At 43.3% G+C, this 16,785-nt stretch overlaps 1 protein-coding gene across 1 annotated transcript in view; it reads right to left on the bottom strand.

The window, feature by feature from the left end:
• LOC140737314 (probable voltage-dependent R-type calcium channel subunit alpha-1E) overlaps window positions 1–16,785 on the bottom strand; it is a 619,860-nt gene that overhangs the window by 464,045 nt on the left and 139,030 nt on the right. Inside the window, 2 exon segments of the mRNA XM_073063744.1 lie at window positions 3,699–3,838; window positions 4,307–4,412. Of these exon segments, the coding sequence (XP_072919845.1) occupies window positions 3,699–3,838; window positions 4,307–4,412 (246 nt within the window).

The following is a 16,785-nucleotide window of genomic DNA, read 5'->3' on the forward strand; positions in this document are numbered from 1 at the left end:
TCTAAGAATAAGCTGGGAAATTATAGGCTAGTGAGACTGACAACAGTAGTGGGTACGTTATTGGAAGGTATTCTAAGGAACTGGATATTTAAGTATTTGGATAGCATAGACTGATTAAGTATAGACAACATGGCTTTGTGCATGGTAGATCACATCTAACCAATCTTGAAGAGTTTTTCCATGATGTTTCCAGGAATGTTAATGAAGGAATGGCAGTGGATATTGTCTACGTGGACTTTAGCAAAGCATTTGACATGGTCCCATCAAAATTGGCCTTACTCCAAATTAATTATCTCAATCCAAGGACCAAACCTATTCTTCTCCATAATTATCTTGAAACTAATGGAATTATTGATCACTAGATCCGACATGTTTTCCCCAACACACCCTTGTCACCTGCCCTGTCTCATTTAGTAATAGGAGTTTTGGTATTACGTTCTCTCTAGTAGGAACAACTATAGATTACGGAAACCTTCCTGAACACATTTGACAAACTACTCAATCCAGCCCTTTTACAGTCATTATGTGGAAAGTTATAATCACCTATTATCACAATATTATAATTCTTGCACATCTCTTTACACATTTGTTCCTCTAAATCCTACTGACTATTGGGTGGTCTTTAGTATAATTCCATTAACGTATTAATGTATACAATATACAACCTGAAATTCTTGTTCTCCACAGACATCCATGAAAACAGAAGTGTGCCCCAAAGAATGAGTGACAGTTAAAGTGTAAGAACCCCAAAGATCTTCCCACGCTAAGCAAAATCCTTCCCCCCACACTTTTTTGCAAAAACCATCAGCACCCACCACCCACCAAGCATGCGATAACAAACCCCCAATAAAGACCATGATCTGCAGTACAGCAAAAACTAATCATTCACCCGACAATTTGACATGTCATAGGCTCTCCCTCTACCTAATAAAATGGCAGAGAAGTGTCACACAGCATGAGGGGGGTCATAGACAAAACAACTTGCTGATTTACAGTCTCTTGCATGTTTCTTTTTTGGGTTCTCCAACTTGAGAATTGGCAACAAACTCTCCCCAGAAACGAGAGAAAGAGTACAGAGCCCCGACCAGTTGATCCGCTGTTCCCGATGTTCTGTTTTCTTCCGCGAAGCTTCAGTCGGCAGCACTGGCACAGAATCAGACCATCCCCAGCGCCGTGAAGCCTTGGAACCCCAAAGCCTTCCCTTTCTTATTCCTTAGTTCCATTCAGACAGCCTGAGTAGATGGGCTCTCTAGTCCATCCTGTCTGAACACTACAATAACATTTTCTCTGACTCCTTTAATCCCCCCTGAATATTGAGCTGCCAGTCCTGCCCCTATTGCAACCAAGTTTCACTGATACCAACAATACTGCAATTCCATACGCTTATCCATGCTCTAAGCTCATCAGCCCTACCCACAATACTCCTTGCATTAAAATAGATGCAATTCAGAACATTATTGCCACCATGCTCAACCTTTCAATTCCTGTCTATGTAAGTAGGCTGAATAACATCGTTCCCACAACCACTCCACTATCTGCCCCAGCACCCTGATTCCTATCCCCCTTCAGCTCCAGTTTTAAACCCTTCAAAGCAGCACTAGCAACTCTTTCTGCAAGGATATTACTTCAGTTGTAAACCATCCCATCTTCCCTGGAAGACAGCCCAATGACCTAAAAATCTGATGCCCTGCCTTCTGCACCATCTTGTTAGCCATGTGTTCAACTGTGTGATCTTCCAATTCTGGCCTCACTAGCATGTTGCAAGGGTAGCAACCCTGAAGTCACAAACCTGAAGGAACTGTCCTTTAACTTAGCACCTAACTCCCTGAAATTACTTTGCAGGATCTTGTCACCCTTTCTACCTTTGTTATTGGTACAACACAGACACCGACCTGTGGCCGCTCACCCCCCCCCCCCCCCCACTTAAGAACTCTATGGACTCAGTCTGAGATGTCTCAGACACTGGCACTGGGAGGCAACATGCCATCCACAAATCCTGTTCTCACTGACAGAACATCCTGTCTGTTCTCTTAATCAACGTATTCCCCATCACTGCAGCATGTCTCTTCACCCCGCCTTCCCTCCTGAGTCAGGGAGCCAGACTCAGTGCCAGAGAGCTGACTGCTATGACTTTCCTCTACCAGCTCATCCCCTCCAACAGTATCCAATATATTATTGAGGGAATCAGCCACAGGGGTACCCAGCACTGACTGCCCATTGCTTTTCCCCTTCCAAATGGTCAACAGTTACTTGTGCCCTGCAACCTTGGTGTAACTACCTTGCTGTATCGCCTGTCAATCAACAGTTCATCATGCTCTGTAAAAAGCTGCAACTAGCTGCACTTCTTGCAGGTGTAGTCGTCAGGGAGAAACCTAACAAACTCAGCAAACCTATAGAACGGTAACTGTAAACAGGATCTGCAAATTGTAAACATCAGGAACTGTAAACAAATACAGATAATAAATAAATAGAAATAAATAATGAGCATGAAATAACAAGAAGAGAGTCCTTAAGTTAGCGTAGCTATCCCTTTTGGTTCAAAAGCCTGATGGCTGAGAGGTAATAACTGTCCTAGAACCTGGTGATGTGAGTCCTGAGGCTCCTGTACTTTCTATCTAATGGCAGCAGCAATAAAAGAGCACGGCCTGGGTGGTGAGGGTCTCTGATGATGGATGCTGCTTTTCTATGGCAACACCTCATGTAGCTGTACTCAGTGGTTGGGAGGCTTTTACCCATGACGTACTGGGCTGAATCCACTACTTTTCGTAGGATTTTTCACTCAAAGGCAAGCCACTCTGCACACTTTCCACCACACATCTATGGAAGTTTGCCAATGTTTCTGATAACATGCCAAATCTCCACAGACTCCTGAGGATGTAGAGGTGTGGTCATTCCCCGACTGACCCCACTCACTTTTTCAAATCTCACTCCCATAATGAACAATTCAATGACTCCTCAGAATCTCTGGTGATGGACTTTCTAATCACACCCTCTATATTCATATCCGTGTTGTTAAAATATAGAACAATGGTCTCATATATCACAGTTGAACACTCGCATGTCACAGAATTAACACCCCTCCACCAAACATTATCCTAACAAGTGAATTTTGGATCAAATTTTCCAACTTGTCAAGGATCACATGGGCTTTCTGGAGCTGTTTCCTACATAGGACCTTGTCAAAGGATTTACTGAAGTCCATGCAGATGACTGTAGCATTACCAGTAAGCTATCAGGTAACGGAGAGATTTAATGTATGGGAATCAGGGACTGGATTGGTCCTGCTCTTTGTGAAGGATAAACCTAAGCCATTTTCCATATCTTACCAGTACAGCACTGCCTGGTAACCTCTGATAATTCTGTACGACTTATGGGCAATGGGAAAGCTCTTCAGGTAACTACCCCTCATCTGACTGGACAGTATCACAAGTTACTAGTCTCCTGAATCACTTCTTAATAAAGAACACTGAGGTTATGTGTCAACTTGATACAGTGGGACAAAAGGAGGTATTTTGGTCAGTCCAATTGATATGTGGCAGTCAATGCCAATGGATATTTATGGGGTGAGAACAGAAATAGAATGGTATCCCAGTGGGGTGTTGTGAAGGCAAATTGAAAGGTTTATATGAACCCCAATGGTCATGTTAGGCTGCTTCCTGTGTAGTGCACTTTAAAACGAGAAGACTGAAATTACTTACCCACTCAGGACAACGATGAAATCCATTACGTTCCAGCCATTCCGAAGATACGATCCCTTGTGGAATACAAATCCCAGTGCTACAATTTTAATCCCAGCTTCAAAGCAAAAGATCCCAATAAAATATGGCTCAGTTTGTTCCTGATGGAGGGAACATAAAAGACAATTGAAAGGTTATAACAGAATGTGTTTGAAATGCTTCTATTGGAGAATAACTTTGACCAAACATTGGTCTGAAAATGCAGCTCATCAAATGACCACCACAACAACACCATCTCTGTCACCACCATTTCCTCAACCTTACTTACTGAAAAATGTATCCATATGCCCAGATTTTTCCCTTCCCACGGCCTCACACATCTCCAATCCTGTCCTGCAAGCTCCTTAACCTTGAATCCTCACTTGTTAATTTTAGGTAATTTGCAAATTCTAATCCAGCCCTCCAATTCCAAACCCACCTCTCAGTTCCTTGCCTCAAATCTCCAGATCTGTACCCACATGACCCAGCTACATCCCCAACACAAAGTCTGAAGCCACTGCACCCTCCACCTTCTCCTCAATCCTTACCTCTCGCAACCCCAAGTACCCAACAGATAGCTTTGTACTCACCAAACTTCGAGCCATGGGGGTCTTGTCTCCATTCGGCAGGTGCTGTTCCAAAGCCAGCACAACACAGTTGGCAATGATTGTAGCCAGAATCATGTATTCAAATGGAGTTTAAGTGTCAAGGAAAACTAGACATTCCATTCCAAACAAACACTCAGAGATCATCAGGCACATTTCCCAAACTCTGGCACTGACAAAATCATCACAACTATTGCGTGCCAGGGGATTTCTCCTTTGCTTCACATCACCTCTTTTCCGATGGTCTACAATCAGCATATCAGGACTTTCAGGTCATGTAATCTCTCATTGTTGATCTCTCCCCACTTTCAACGAGTTCATCAACAGCTTTATGGGAAGAATGTAAACAGATAAATGTGCTAATAAGCAGCAAATGTTTGATAGTTCTGTTCGGGGCTAATTGATAATTACCATGATTCAATGTTGGAGGTGCTAAACCAGAAATTTGCAGGTTTCACACAGAAGTACTAAAAACATTAATTTTTGTGGAGCAGTTTGTGTGGGCTCCTTGTATTCAGTTCCAAGGAAGGTTTGGGTGCTCTGGCTGGTTCACATCAAGGATGACTCATATCTCTGGATATGACAATGGAATTCCCTGCATTGAGGTCATTAATCCTTCATCCAATTAGCTGATTTTGCATCAGGCCCCCTCCTCTACCAAGGTGGTATCTGTCACTAAACATAGGCAAAACTCGTATTTCATCTCCATGTTCTTAAGGCACAGAGTGTAACTGAGAAAGTACAGCAGTCTCTCTGGAAGCCCATGCGCTTATGATAATCATGCATCATTCTACAGCATGACACGAGTTATTGTGTGAGGGGTTTCACTTTGGGGGTCAAAGGTAAGAGAAAAGCATACAGTAAATGGCAGGACCCTTAGTGACACTGATGCGCAGAGGGAACTTGGGGCCCAAGTCCATAGCACCCTTTAAGTGGCCACAAAAGGAGATAGAATGGTAAAGAAGGTGCATTGGCTAAAGCATTAATACAAGAGTAAGGAATAAATCTGCAGCTATATAAAGCTTTGGTTAGGCCACATATGTGAGTATTGTGTGCAGGTCTGGTTGACTCACTACCAGAAAGATATGAAGACTTTGGAAAGGGCAGAATCCAAATCAGGCTAGCAGTCTTGCGAAAAGGAGAGCTGACTGTGTAAGTCTCTCCCTGTGAGTACATTGCCTCTCCACCAGCAAGCCTCATGTCGTGCCTCCTCGCTGGCGACACATGGAAACTGAACTCCTTTTGGACTCAGGCTGAAATACAGAGGATGGGGAGGAGGTCTGGCTCCTACACACATAGCTCATAGGTCCACTGGTGTGTGAACATGCCCTGGTGCTCATGAACCAGGTTCACAGCTATGGGTAAAATAGCCCCACTGCTTTGTAGGCAGTCTCAGGAGAGATGAACGCTACAGGAGTAAACCCAGACAGAAAATCCAGAGTGGAACTCCCAAGGCAGCTGGACATTATTGACCATCCTTCTAGCAGCTTCTGCAGCCAAGCTGGTGCCAAACATATTGCTTCATTAAGCTTTCCTTTGAACTACACTGGTGAGGTTGAGAGGGAGATCTTGGGGACTGGGCATCCCAGGATCTTCATACTTTCCGCCCAGGCTTCTGATAATGATCATCATCATCCATTGCCCTCAAAGACAGATGGATGCCAACCACTACCACAATGCAAGACGTAAAAGTTGTAATAAATAAATACATACATAAATAAATAGTGTAAAGATGAATAAACAAGGTAGCGTTCATAGACCGTACAGAAATCTGTTGGTGGATGAGAAGATGCTGTTCCTAAAACATCCAATGTGTCTCTTCAGGCTCTTGTACCTTCTCCCTGATAGCAGTAATGATAAGAAGGTATGTTGTGGATGGTGATGGATACTGCATGGATTAGGGGGAATGAGCAAAAAGGAAAGGTTAGACACATTGGTTGCTTTCTCTGGAGCAGATGGTGTTGAGGGGGAGACCTGATAGAAGTTTATTAAACGATGATAGTCACAGATAAGGTAGACAGTCTGAATCTTTTTCCCAGGGCAGAAACGTTAATAGGTAGTCGTCACACATTTAAGGTGAGGAGGGATGAAATTTAAGTGACAATGTATGGTAAGTTCTCTTCTCAAACAGAGTGGTAGGTATCTAGAAAACACAGGGGGAATAGTGGACACAGATACCATGGTGAGATTTACTAAGTTGGAACACTGATAGATGAATACGCAGGGATGAGGGAGATATATAGATAGAAGAGGACTAATTTGTCATCATGCTCAGTGAAGACATTGTGCACAATGGGCTTATTCCTATACCATGCTCTATGGTCCATGTACACTCTCTTAGGAGTCAGGTTCATTTTTCAGTGGTTTTCCATAAACATGCATCTTAATCTCAAGGAGCTCACAGTAAATGAACAAGACAGTGGCACACCCAGTCACAGCAAACTCTCTGCCTCCAACTAATGGTGTAACTGTTCGTCCTTTACGTCTTTCTTATGATCGCAAGACACTACTGGATATTAAGAACACCAAGTCTACCTCACTAGCAAGTCGCCAGAAGTGTGGGAAGTGGGCTGTATGTAGGACTAATGGTGAAACCCTGCAGGCCAGCTCTCTCATTGACTCTGCTTTCAAACATTCGATCACTAGGAAATAACTAGATTGTCTGCGTCTGAGAATAAATCAGTGTAAGATGAAGGATTGCTGCATGCACAACTTGATAGAAATGTAGTTCCACAATACCACCCCTGAAGTGGCCATGCAGGTAGAGGGTTTCATCTCTTTTTGGACAGACAGAAATTCCATGAATTCTGGCAACATCAGCAGAAGAGGTTTGTGTTTAATAAGAACTGGTGCGTGACGATCCACTTCTTGCCTCTGGTAAGAGTTCTGGTCGTAATGATGCACTATTCGCTGAGGTAGAGTTTTTAATGGTGAAGTGCAAGCTCTTCTACTCACCAAGAGAGTTCACTGCCATTGTGATTGTGGCTGTGTACATCTCCCCCATCCCCCCATCGTGCTAATGCTGGGGAAGCACTTTGCGAGCTCCATGGTGGGATCAGTAACCTCTAAGCCACACACCCCAACGGTTTCTTATTTTTGCTGGAGACTCTAACTATGTTAACCTGAAAACAATCCTGCCAAAATTCTATCAGCATGTTGGCTTTGCTACCAGAGATGAGAAAACATTAAGGTTCAAAGGTGCAATTTAATGTCAGAGAGATGTATACATTATACATCCTGAGATGCTTTTTCTTCGTAATCATCCATGAAAACAGAGGAGTGTCCCAAAGAATGAATGACAGTTAGATGTTAGAACCCCAAAGTACCCCCCCAGCTCCCCCCTCCCGTGTGTAAGCAGCAGCGAGCAACAATCCCCCTCCCCCCACCGGCAAAAAAAGCATCAGCACCGCCACCAAGCACTCAAGTGTGAGCAAAGCAATAGCAAAGACACAGAGCCGCAGCTACCCCAAAGACTTCACATTTCACCCGGTATTCAACATACCACAGGCTCTCTCTCTCTCTCCCTAATAAGGGAGGAAGAAGTGACTCTGTTTTCCCAGCGAGTGGGGAGATATAACAAACAACTTGCTGGTTTACAATGTTAAAAGTCCATTACATCACTTTTCTCGAGCTCTGTGCCTGAAGATCACAAAGATCCCAGGCCTCCAAGTACACAGTCGCAGATAACCCGACTCCCCTGACGACACATGGGTCTCCTGTTGTGACACTGACCCTTGATCTGCCCATCTCCAGAGCCCTGAGATCCTAGGCTGCCAATTCCAAGCCAGACTCTCAGCCCGAGCCTATGACATGCCGAACAACAACAGCCGATCATGGAGCCACGAGAGTAGGTCCCATTCCCGCAAAAAACCGTAGTCAGTGTGTAACTCCAGGTCAGGGTCTTCAAAAGAACCCTGAAAGGGAAAAATAGAGATATTAAAGATGGAAATAGAGCTGTTTCCATGGTTGCAAGCAACGGAGTCACCATTAGGTGCCATTAATCCTCCTAAACTCCGCATTAGACCAACATCCCTGGTGTATACAAGGCTGCTCCCTGCCCCTACCTTGGATATTCTGACTATTTATCGGTTATGCCAATTCCTAAATACAGACCACGGATTAAACTGTCAAACTTTCAAAGGGAGATAAAGACCTTGGCAGAAGAAGCAATTCAGCATTGCGGGATTGTTTTGAAAACACGGGCTGGAGCATGTTCAGTGAGGCGGATACCTCCCACCATTACATTAACATCGGTGAATATGTGCGATCTGTGGGATGTATAGAGAAGTGCATTGAGGACACCACTGTTATTTAATACATCTACGTGAGGGCAAATCCGAAGCCTTGGCTGACAGCAGAAGTCTGGGCAGGGCTGAAAGATTGGAATGCTGCCTTCAGATTGGGAGATAATACAGCTCTCAGATCAGCAAGAGCTGCACTTTCCCATGCCACCAGGAAGGCACAACAGGGTTATTCATAGAGAATATACACCTATTTCTGTGACACCGGAGACATGTGCCAGGGTATTCAGACCATAACTAGCTACAGTACATCCATCCTGCGCTCCAATGTTAGTGACATCTCTCTTCGTCAGTGTGCCTTTTACACACTGCTCGATGCACGGAACAATGTGCCTTGAGGAAGGCCCTCCTTCCGCCTCCCCCCGAGGAGCAGATGTGAGGATGACCCTGGCAGGGTAACCCACGTAAAGCTGCAGGACCTGGTCGAGTGCTGAGGAACTGTGCAATCCAGTTAAGAGAGGTTCGAACAGACATCTTGAACATCTCTCTGGAACAGTCCAATGTCTTTCAAGCTTCAAGGCAGCCACCATTATCCTGGTGCTCAAGAGGGTGACAGTGACCTGCCTTAATGACTACTGTCCAATGACACGGAATTCAACAATAATTAAGTGCCATTAGAGGCTGAACATTGATCACATTAAAACCCATCTTCCTGCAACATTGGACCCTTTCCAGTTTGCTTATCACTCAAAATCAGTCCACTGATGAAGCAATAGCCTCCGCACTCTACTCTGTTCTGACCACCTGGAAAATGGAGCCTCATACAATAGACAATAGACAATAGGTGCAGAAGTAGACCATTCGGCCGTTCAAGCCTGCACCGCCATTTTGAGATCATGGCTGATCAATTCCTTATCAATACCCGGTTCCTGCCTTGTCCCCATATCCCTTGATTCCCCTATCCATAAGATACCTATCTAGCTCCTTCTTGAAAGCATCCAGAGAAACCAGGAAACCAGGAAACAGTCGCAAAATGCTGGAGGAACTCAGCAGGCCAGGCAGCTTCTATGGAAAAGAGTACAGTCAACATTTCAGCCTTCAACGAGACACTGAAGGGGCTCGGCCCAAAATGTCAACTGTATTCTTTTCCATAAATACTGCCTAGGCTGCTGAGTTGCTCCAGCATCTGCAGATTTTCTCTTGTTTGCGATTGGACTCATACACTGGGATGCTGTTAACTGACCAGCTCAACATTTATTACAATCATCCCTCAGAAGCTCATTTATGCAACTATTGTAGATCTTGAACTTCTTGACAGAAAGACCACAGCCAGTCTGTGTTGGCAGCAACATCTCTAGCTCCATCACACTGAACACCAGCGCTGTTAATGCTGCCAACGCAAGTCTGCACTGCTTAATCCAGTTCAAACTGAATCATCAAATTCGCTGATGTCACAACAGTGGTTGGCCTCATCAACGATGACAATGAGAGGCATACAGAGAGGAGGTAGAGCGGCTGGTAGAATTGTGTGAGCACAACAACTTGAGTCTCAATATGGACAAGAGCAAAGAGGTGATTGTGGACATTTTAGAAGGTACAGACTGACCACTCCTCACTTCACAACAACAGTTCCTGCAGGGAAAGAGTTATGAGCACCAACTTTCTTGGAATGCCACATAACAGGCACTCTCAGCTGGTCTATCAACACCCCTTCTTTGGTCAAGGAACTACAGCAGTGTCTCCACTTCCTGAGGAGACCGAGGCAAGAGGTGCTCATCCCTCCCTCCCCATTAGAAACATAGAAAACCTACAGCACAATACAGGCCCTTTGGCCCACAAAGTTGTGCCGAACATGTCCTTACCTTAGAAATTACCTAGGGTTACCCATAGCCCTCTATTTTTCTAAGCTCCATGTACCTATCCAAAAGTCTCTTAAAGGACCCTATCGTATCCACCTCCACCACTGTTGCTGGCAGCCCATTCCACGCATTCACCACTCTCTGCATAAAAACCTTAACCCTAACATCTCCTCTGTACCTACTTTCCAAGCACCTTAAACTGTGCCCTCTCGTGCTAGCCATTTCAGCCTTGGGAAAAATCCACAAGAGCAATGCCTCTCATCATCTTGTACACCTCTATCACGTCACTTCTCACCCTCTGTCGCTCCAAGGAGAAAAGGCCGAGTTCACTCAACCTATTCTCATAAGGCATGCCCCCCAATCCAGGCAATGTCCTTGTAAATCTCCTCTGCACCCTTTCTATGGTTTCCACATCCTTCCCTCCCCTGACATCTCCTCTGTATCTACTTCCATTCTAACCAATTTTTGCAGGAGTACCACTGAGAGTGTCCTGACCAGCTGCATCCCTGTCTGGTATGGGAATTGCAAGGAATCTGACTGCGAGGCCCTACAAAGGATTGCAAGGACTACTGAGAGAATCACTGGGGTCTCTCTTTCATTCATCAGAGTTATTTATCGAGTGCTGCATACACAGGCCCCTTAGCATTGTCAATGATCCTTCCCATCCATCCAACTATCCCTTTGAACCCTACTGTAACATTCGAACAAAGACTGTTAGGCTGGGAAACAGCTTCTTCTCCCAGGTTGTGAGACTTCTGATCTCCCTGCCACTACCCACGTTTCTGCATGTACAAAGCAGCAGTAGTGTTTTACTCTTTTTAACTTGTGTCATAAATGCACCTTATTATTTATGGTAATATTACTTTTGTGTTAACATGTAAATTACATGTACTGTGTTGTGCACCTTGGTCCAGAGAAACATTGTTTCCTTTGATGGTATACATTGTACAACTGGACAACAATAAACTTGAACTTGTACTTGAACTATGGAAAGAAACCAGATATGCTGGAATACTGTACATATACTGAATAAGGAAGCCCTCTTCCTAAAATCCAATGAACCTGGAGTTTTCCATAGATACAGTGTCTTTGAAAAAGGAAAAACTACTGGCTCAGATACAATATGTCTTAGACTGTTTAAATAAAACACAAGAGAGGAAGTTTTGGAAGTTTTAAATACGAGTTTCTAATTATTTCTTGCTACAGCAGTGATTCCAGAAGACTTAGAGAATGTTGATGTTGTACCCACTGGCACCAGGATATCAATATTTCCTGTTCACTGGCATTCTAATTGGATGCATCACTGTCTGGTAATGGAGGGGCCACTGCAAAGGATCAGAAAAGGCTGCAGAAAGTTGTTAACTCAGTCTGTCCATCATGGGCACTTGTCTCCTCAGCTTCAAGGAGGTGATGACTCAAAGAGGCGGCATCCATTAAGGACTCCAATCACACAGCACATGCCCTTTTCTCATTGCTACCATCAAGGAGGTGGTACAGAAGCCTGAAGACTCATACTCTACACTTCAGGAACAGCTTCATCCCCTCCACATCAGATTTCTGAATGGATATTGAACCCATCAGTATTTTATTCCCCTCTCTTTTTGCATTACTAATTTTTATGTGTATATGTATATATATACATCCTGCATTCTATTGTAATTTGTAGCTTTTATTATTATGTATTGCTGCCATAAAACAACGAAGTTTACGACAAACATCAGTGATATTAAACCTGATTCTGACCACTGTTTTCCACACAATTCGAGTTTCTTGCTGATGATAATTGACAGATATTCTAAAAACAAATACAACTATTTTTTAAAAAGAAGTATCTAGTGCTTTCCTGGTGTATATGATGAATAAACTCTTCTTGGTCTCCTAGCCAGGTACAGATATCGATTTTAACCAACGTTTCGATGACAGACTCCACCATTTTCATCACGGATGATGCCTGGGCATTTCTAGTCTGGTGGTATTTATACCCCCATCGTCCACCCCTCCTGATTGGTTAGTCCTCATCCTATCAAGTTTTTGCTCTCGCACCTTATTTACAATCAAATTCCGGTTCTTACTTAGAGTGAGACCTTAGTCTTTGACAAAATTCTTTTCCTCAAGTTTTATTTCAATGGCTTCCTTCACTAGATGGTCCCAAAAGCCATTCGTGCGACACACTAGTTTTGTGCCATCAAAGTCAATCCTCTGGCCATTGCAAATGTAATCTTCTGCTGCTGCTGATTTCTCCAGGTATCAAACACGAATATACCTCGTGTTCTCCTTGATGAGGTTTCCACCGTGCGATCTATCTGGCTGATAAATACTGCTGCACATTCACAGGAATCCTGTATGTTCCAGCCGTCCTGAGTCCCAGGTCATTTTTGATCTGCATAAGCTGTGATTTGAGCTTTCTTATGGGTTTGTTTATTAATCCTGGAAATATAGGGAAGACAGGCAGTAGCAACAGATTCCTCCTTGTTAGGTTTCCTGGCTTTTCCCTTGGCCCTTTTAAGGGCCCAGTTGTTTTCCTTCACCTTGTAGCCACTTGATAGGATGAGGACTAACTGATAGGTATATGGACAGGAAAGGAATGGAGGGTTATGGGCTGAGTGTAGGTCAGTGGGATTAGGTGAGAGTAAGCAATCGGCATGGACTAGAAGGGCCGAGATGGCCTGTTTCCGTGCTGTAATTATTATATGGTTATAACCAATCCGGAGGGGTGAATGATGGAGGTATATATACCACCAGACTAGACTTGCCTAAGCATCATCCCTGATGATGATTGCAGAGTTTGACATTAAAAACGTTCTTTACGCATGGGCATTTTTACACACACACACACACACACACAACACCCCGCACCCCCCCCCCCCCCCGTCATTCTGCTGTCATTGCACTGAGAGTGCACACTTCGCTATCTTCCCTGCTACATTCTCATAACCAAGCTGATGCGCTCGGTTCGGCTTTATGGTGCCTTTCCCACCATACACAGCAGAATATTCCATTTCTTTAGTAATGGGGATGTGTAAGTGTGTATATATATTGTTTGTATACTGTATTTAATGTAGATACTGTTGTTTATTTTGTAATGTGGTTGTAACTACATTGTGAGGCACAGCATATTTTGATTCATGTGTAGTCTTTGTTAACTTTCTGGGTAATTAAAGATGGTATGTCCAAGTGCCTAAAAAAAAACGGGGCGGATCACTCTCAGTAGGAGATCGAGAGAGAGAGAGAGAGAAAGAGAAATTGAGCCGCCAGTTCACACTGAAAATAGTATGGAGCTATTTATTGTGTTTTCTGGTAGATATCTTTTTGCATATATAGACAATTTTCTTTTTTGCTATTTTCGTTGATTTTTGTAAATTTGACTTCTTGACTCACTGAACAAACACCCTTGGGCAAAAGTGCTAAGTGACTCCAGCCATCTTTTTTTCAGTGAAGACCCATGTATCGTAATAGTATTGTATAAGTATTGAGTATAAAAACTGGGAGGTTATGGCGTGGTTGTACTTGTGAGAGTGCATGGAGTATTATGCTCAGTTTTGGTTATCCTCGTATATAAAATGTTATCAAACAGGAAAGAGTGTATTAAAGATTTATAAGATCTTGCCAAGACCTGACAGACCGAGTTACAGGGAGAAAGATATAAGATCCTGAGGGACATAGGTCAGGTGAATGCACTCAGTCTTTTTCCTAGAGTTGGACAATCAAGAGCTAGAGGGCATAAGTTTAGGGAAGAGGTGAGAGATTTATTAGGAACACGAGGGGCAACTTTTTTCATAAGGGGGTGGAGTGTATGTGTAATGAGCTGCAAGAGGAAGTGGTTGAGGCAGACAGTTAAAAAACAAATGGACAGGCACTTGGATAGGAAAGGTTCATTCATGGGCCAAACACTGGGAAATGGGACTAGCTTGGTCAGTGTGGACCATTTGCATGCTGTATTAGTCTATGATCTATGACTTCAAATGGGACACAAATGGACAGGTTGATGCCCAGAGGAACACGCAGCAAAGCATAATGGGTGCAGCTTCTTAGTATAGCATCAACTGCAGAGAACATCTTGTATCTACACCAGGTATTACACCATTCTTTCCAGAGATGATCATACATTGACCACAACAGTTCCTCCAGGGATATGTAATTCATAATAGAACACTTCCTATGAAGACACTTATAACAATATTTTAGCTCCTGCTCCACACACACTCACAATTACGAATATTGTACTTGTTTTGGATACCTATCCACAGGCCTGTTTAAGACCATTAGTCTCTGAGGAGACACGTTTTTAGGTACTCTCTTCAAAGACACACTCCTGGCTAGCAGTGTTTCTTCCAGACGTACAACCCACTGTTATACCACTTCCAGATACACAAAATACCAGATTAAGACCATAAGATATAGGAGCAGAATTAGGCTATTTGGCCCATCAAGTCTGCTCTGCTATTTCATCATGGCTGATCCAATTTATTCCCTCTAACCCAATCTCTGGCCTCTCCTATAGTATTTCAACCCTGACTAATCAAGAATCTATCAGTCTCTGCCTTAAATATATCCAATTACTTGGGCTCCACAGCTGCCTGTGGTAACGAATTCCACAGATCCATCACTCTGTGGCTAAAGAAATTCCTCCTCATCTCCCAACTAAAAGGACACCTCTCTATACTGAGGCTGTGTCCTCTGGTCCTAGACTCCCTCACCATATGAAACATCCTCTCCTCATCCATTTTATCGAGGCCTTTCAACATTCAATAGGTTTCAATGAGGTCACCCCTCATTATTCTGAATCCCAGAGAGTCCAGGCCCAGAACCATCAAATACTATTCATATGATAAGCTTTTCAATCCTGGAATCATTTCCGTGAACCTCCTTTGAACCCTCTTTAATGTCAACACCTGCTTTCTAAGATAAGGTGCTCAAAACTGCTCCCAGTATTCCAAGTGAGGCCTTGCCAGTGCTTTATAAAGCCTCAACATTACATCTTTGCTTTTATATTCCAGTCCTCTTGAAATTATGCCAACATCGCAATTACTTCTCTCATCAAGACTCAACCTGCAAATTTACCTTTAGGGAATCCTGCACAAGGACTCTCAAGCCCCTTCACATCTCAGATTTTTGAATTTTCTCTCTCTATTTAGAAAATAGTCTACTCTTCCATTTCTTCTACCAAAGGCATGACCATACACTTCCTGACACTGTATTCCATCTTGCTCTCTTAATTCTCTTAATCTGCCTGTTCTTCTGTACCCCATTTCCTCAAAACTGCCATTCCATCTCTTTTCACACCTTCCACAAAGCTATCAATTCCATTAATCAAGTCATTGACATATCATGTTAAAAGAATCAGTCCCAACACAGACCCCTGTGGCACAACTCTAGTTACTGACAGCCAACCAAAAAAGGCTCCCTTTATTCCCACACTTTGCCTCCTGCCTGTCAGCCACTGTTTATCCATGCTAGTATCTTTCCTGTAACACCATGGGCTCTTAACTTGTTAAGCAGCCTCATGTGCAGCACCTTATCAAAGGCCTTCTGAAAATCCAAGGACACAACACCCACAGATTCTCCTTTGTCCATCCTATTTGTAATTTCTTCAAAGAATTCCAACAGATTTGTCAGGCAAGATATTCCCTTAAGGAAACCATGCTGACAATGACCTACTTTACCATGTACCACCAAGCAACCCTAAACCACATCCTTAACAATCAACTCCAACATCTTCAAAACCACTGAGGTTAGACTAACTGACCTATAATTTCCTTTTGTTCTGCCTCTCTCCCTTCTTGAAGAGTGGAGTGACATTTGCAACTTCCATTTCTCCAGAACAATCCCAGAATCAATTGATTCTTGAAAGATAATTACTAATGCCTCCACAATCTCTTCAGCCACCTCTTTCAGAACCCTGGTGTGTATACCATCTTGACATCTCTTAGCTTCCCAAGAACCTTCTCCCTAGTAATGGCAACTTCACACACTTCTGCCCCTTGACTCTCAAATTTCCAGCATTATGATAGCGTCTTCCACAGTGAAGACTGATGAAAAGTACTTAATCAGTTCATCCATCATTTCCTTTACCCCCATTACTACCTCCCCAGTATCATTTTCCAGCAGGCCAATATCCACTTTCACCTTTCTTTAACACTTCATGTATCCGAAGAAACTTTTGGTATTCTCTAAATTTTATTGGTTAGCTTACTTCCATATTCTAACATTTCCCTCTTAATGACTATTTTTAGTTGCCTTCAGTCAGTTTTTAAAAGCTTCCCAATCCTCTACCTTCCCATTAACTTTTGATCTAATATATGCCCCTTCTTTGGCTTTTATGTTGGCTTTGACTTCTCTTGTTAGCCATGGTTGTCTTTAGGAT

This window comes from Hemitrygon akajei, chromosome 12, assembly GCF_048418815.1.
Source record: "Hemitrygon akajei chromosome 12, sHemAka1.3, whole genome shotgun sequence".
Lineage (NCBI taxonomy): Eukaryota > Metazoa > Chordata > Chondrichthyes > Myliobatiformes > Dasyatidae > Hemitrygon > Hemitrygon akajei.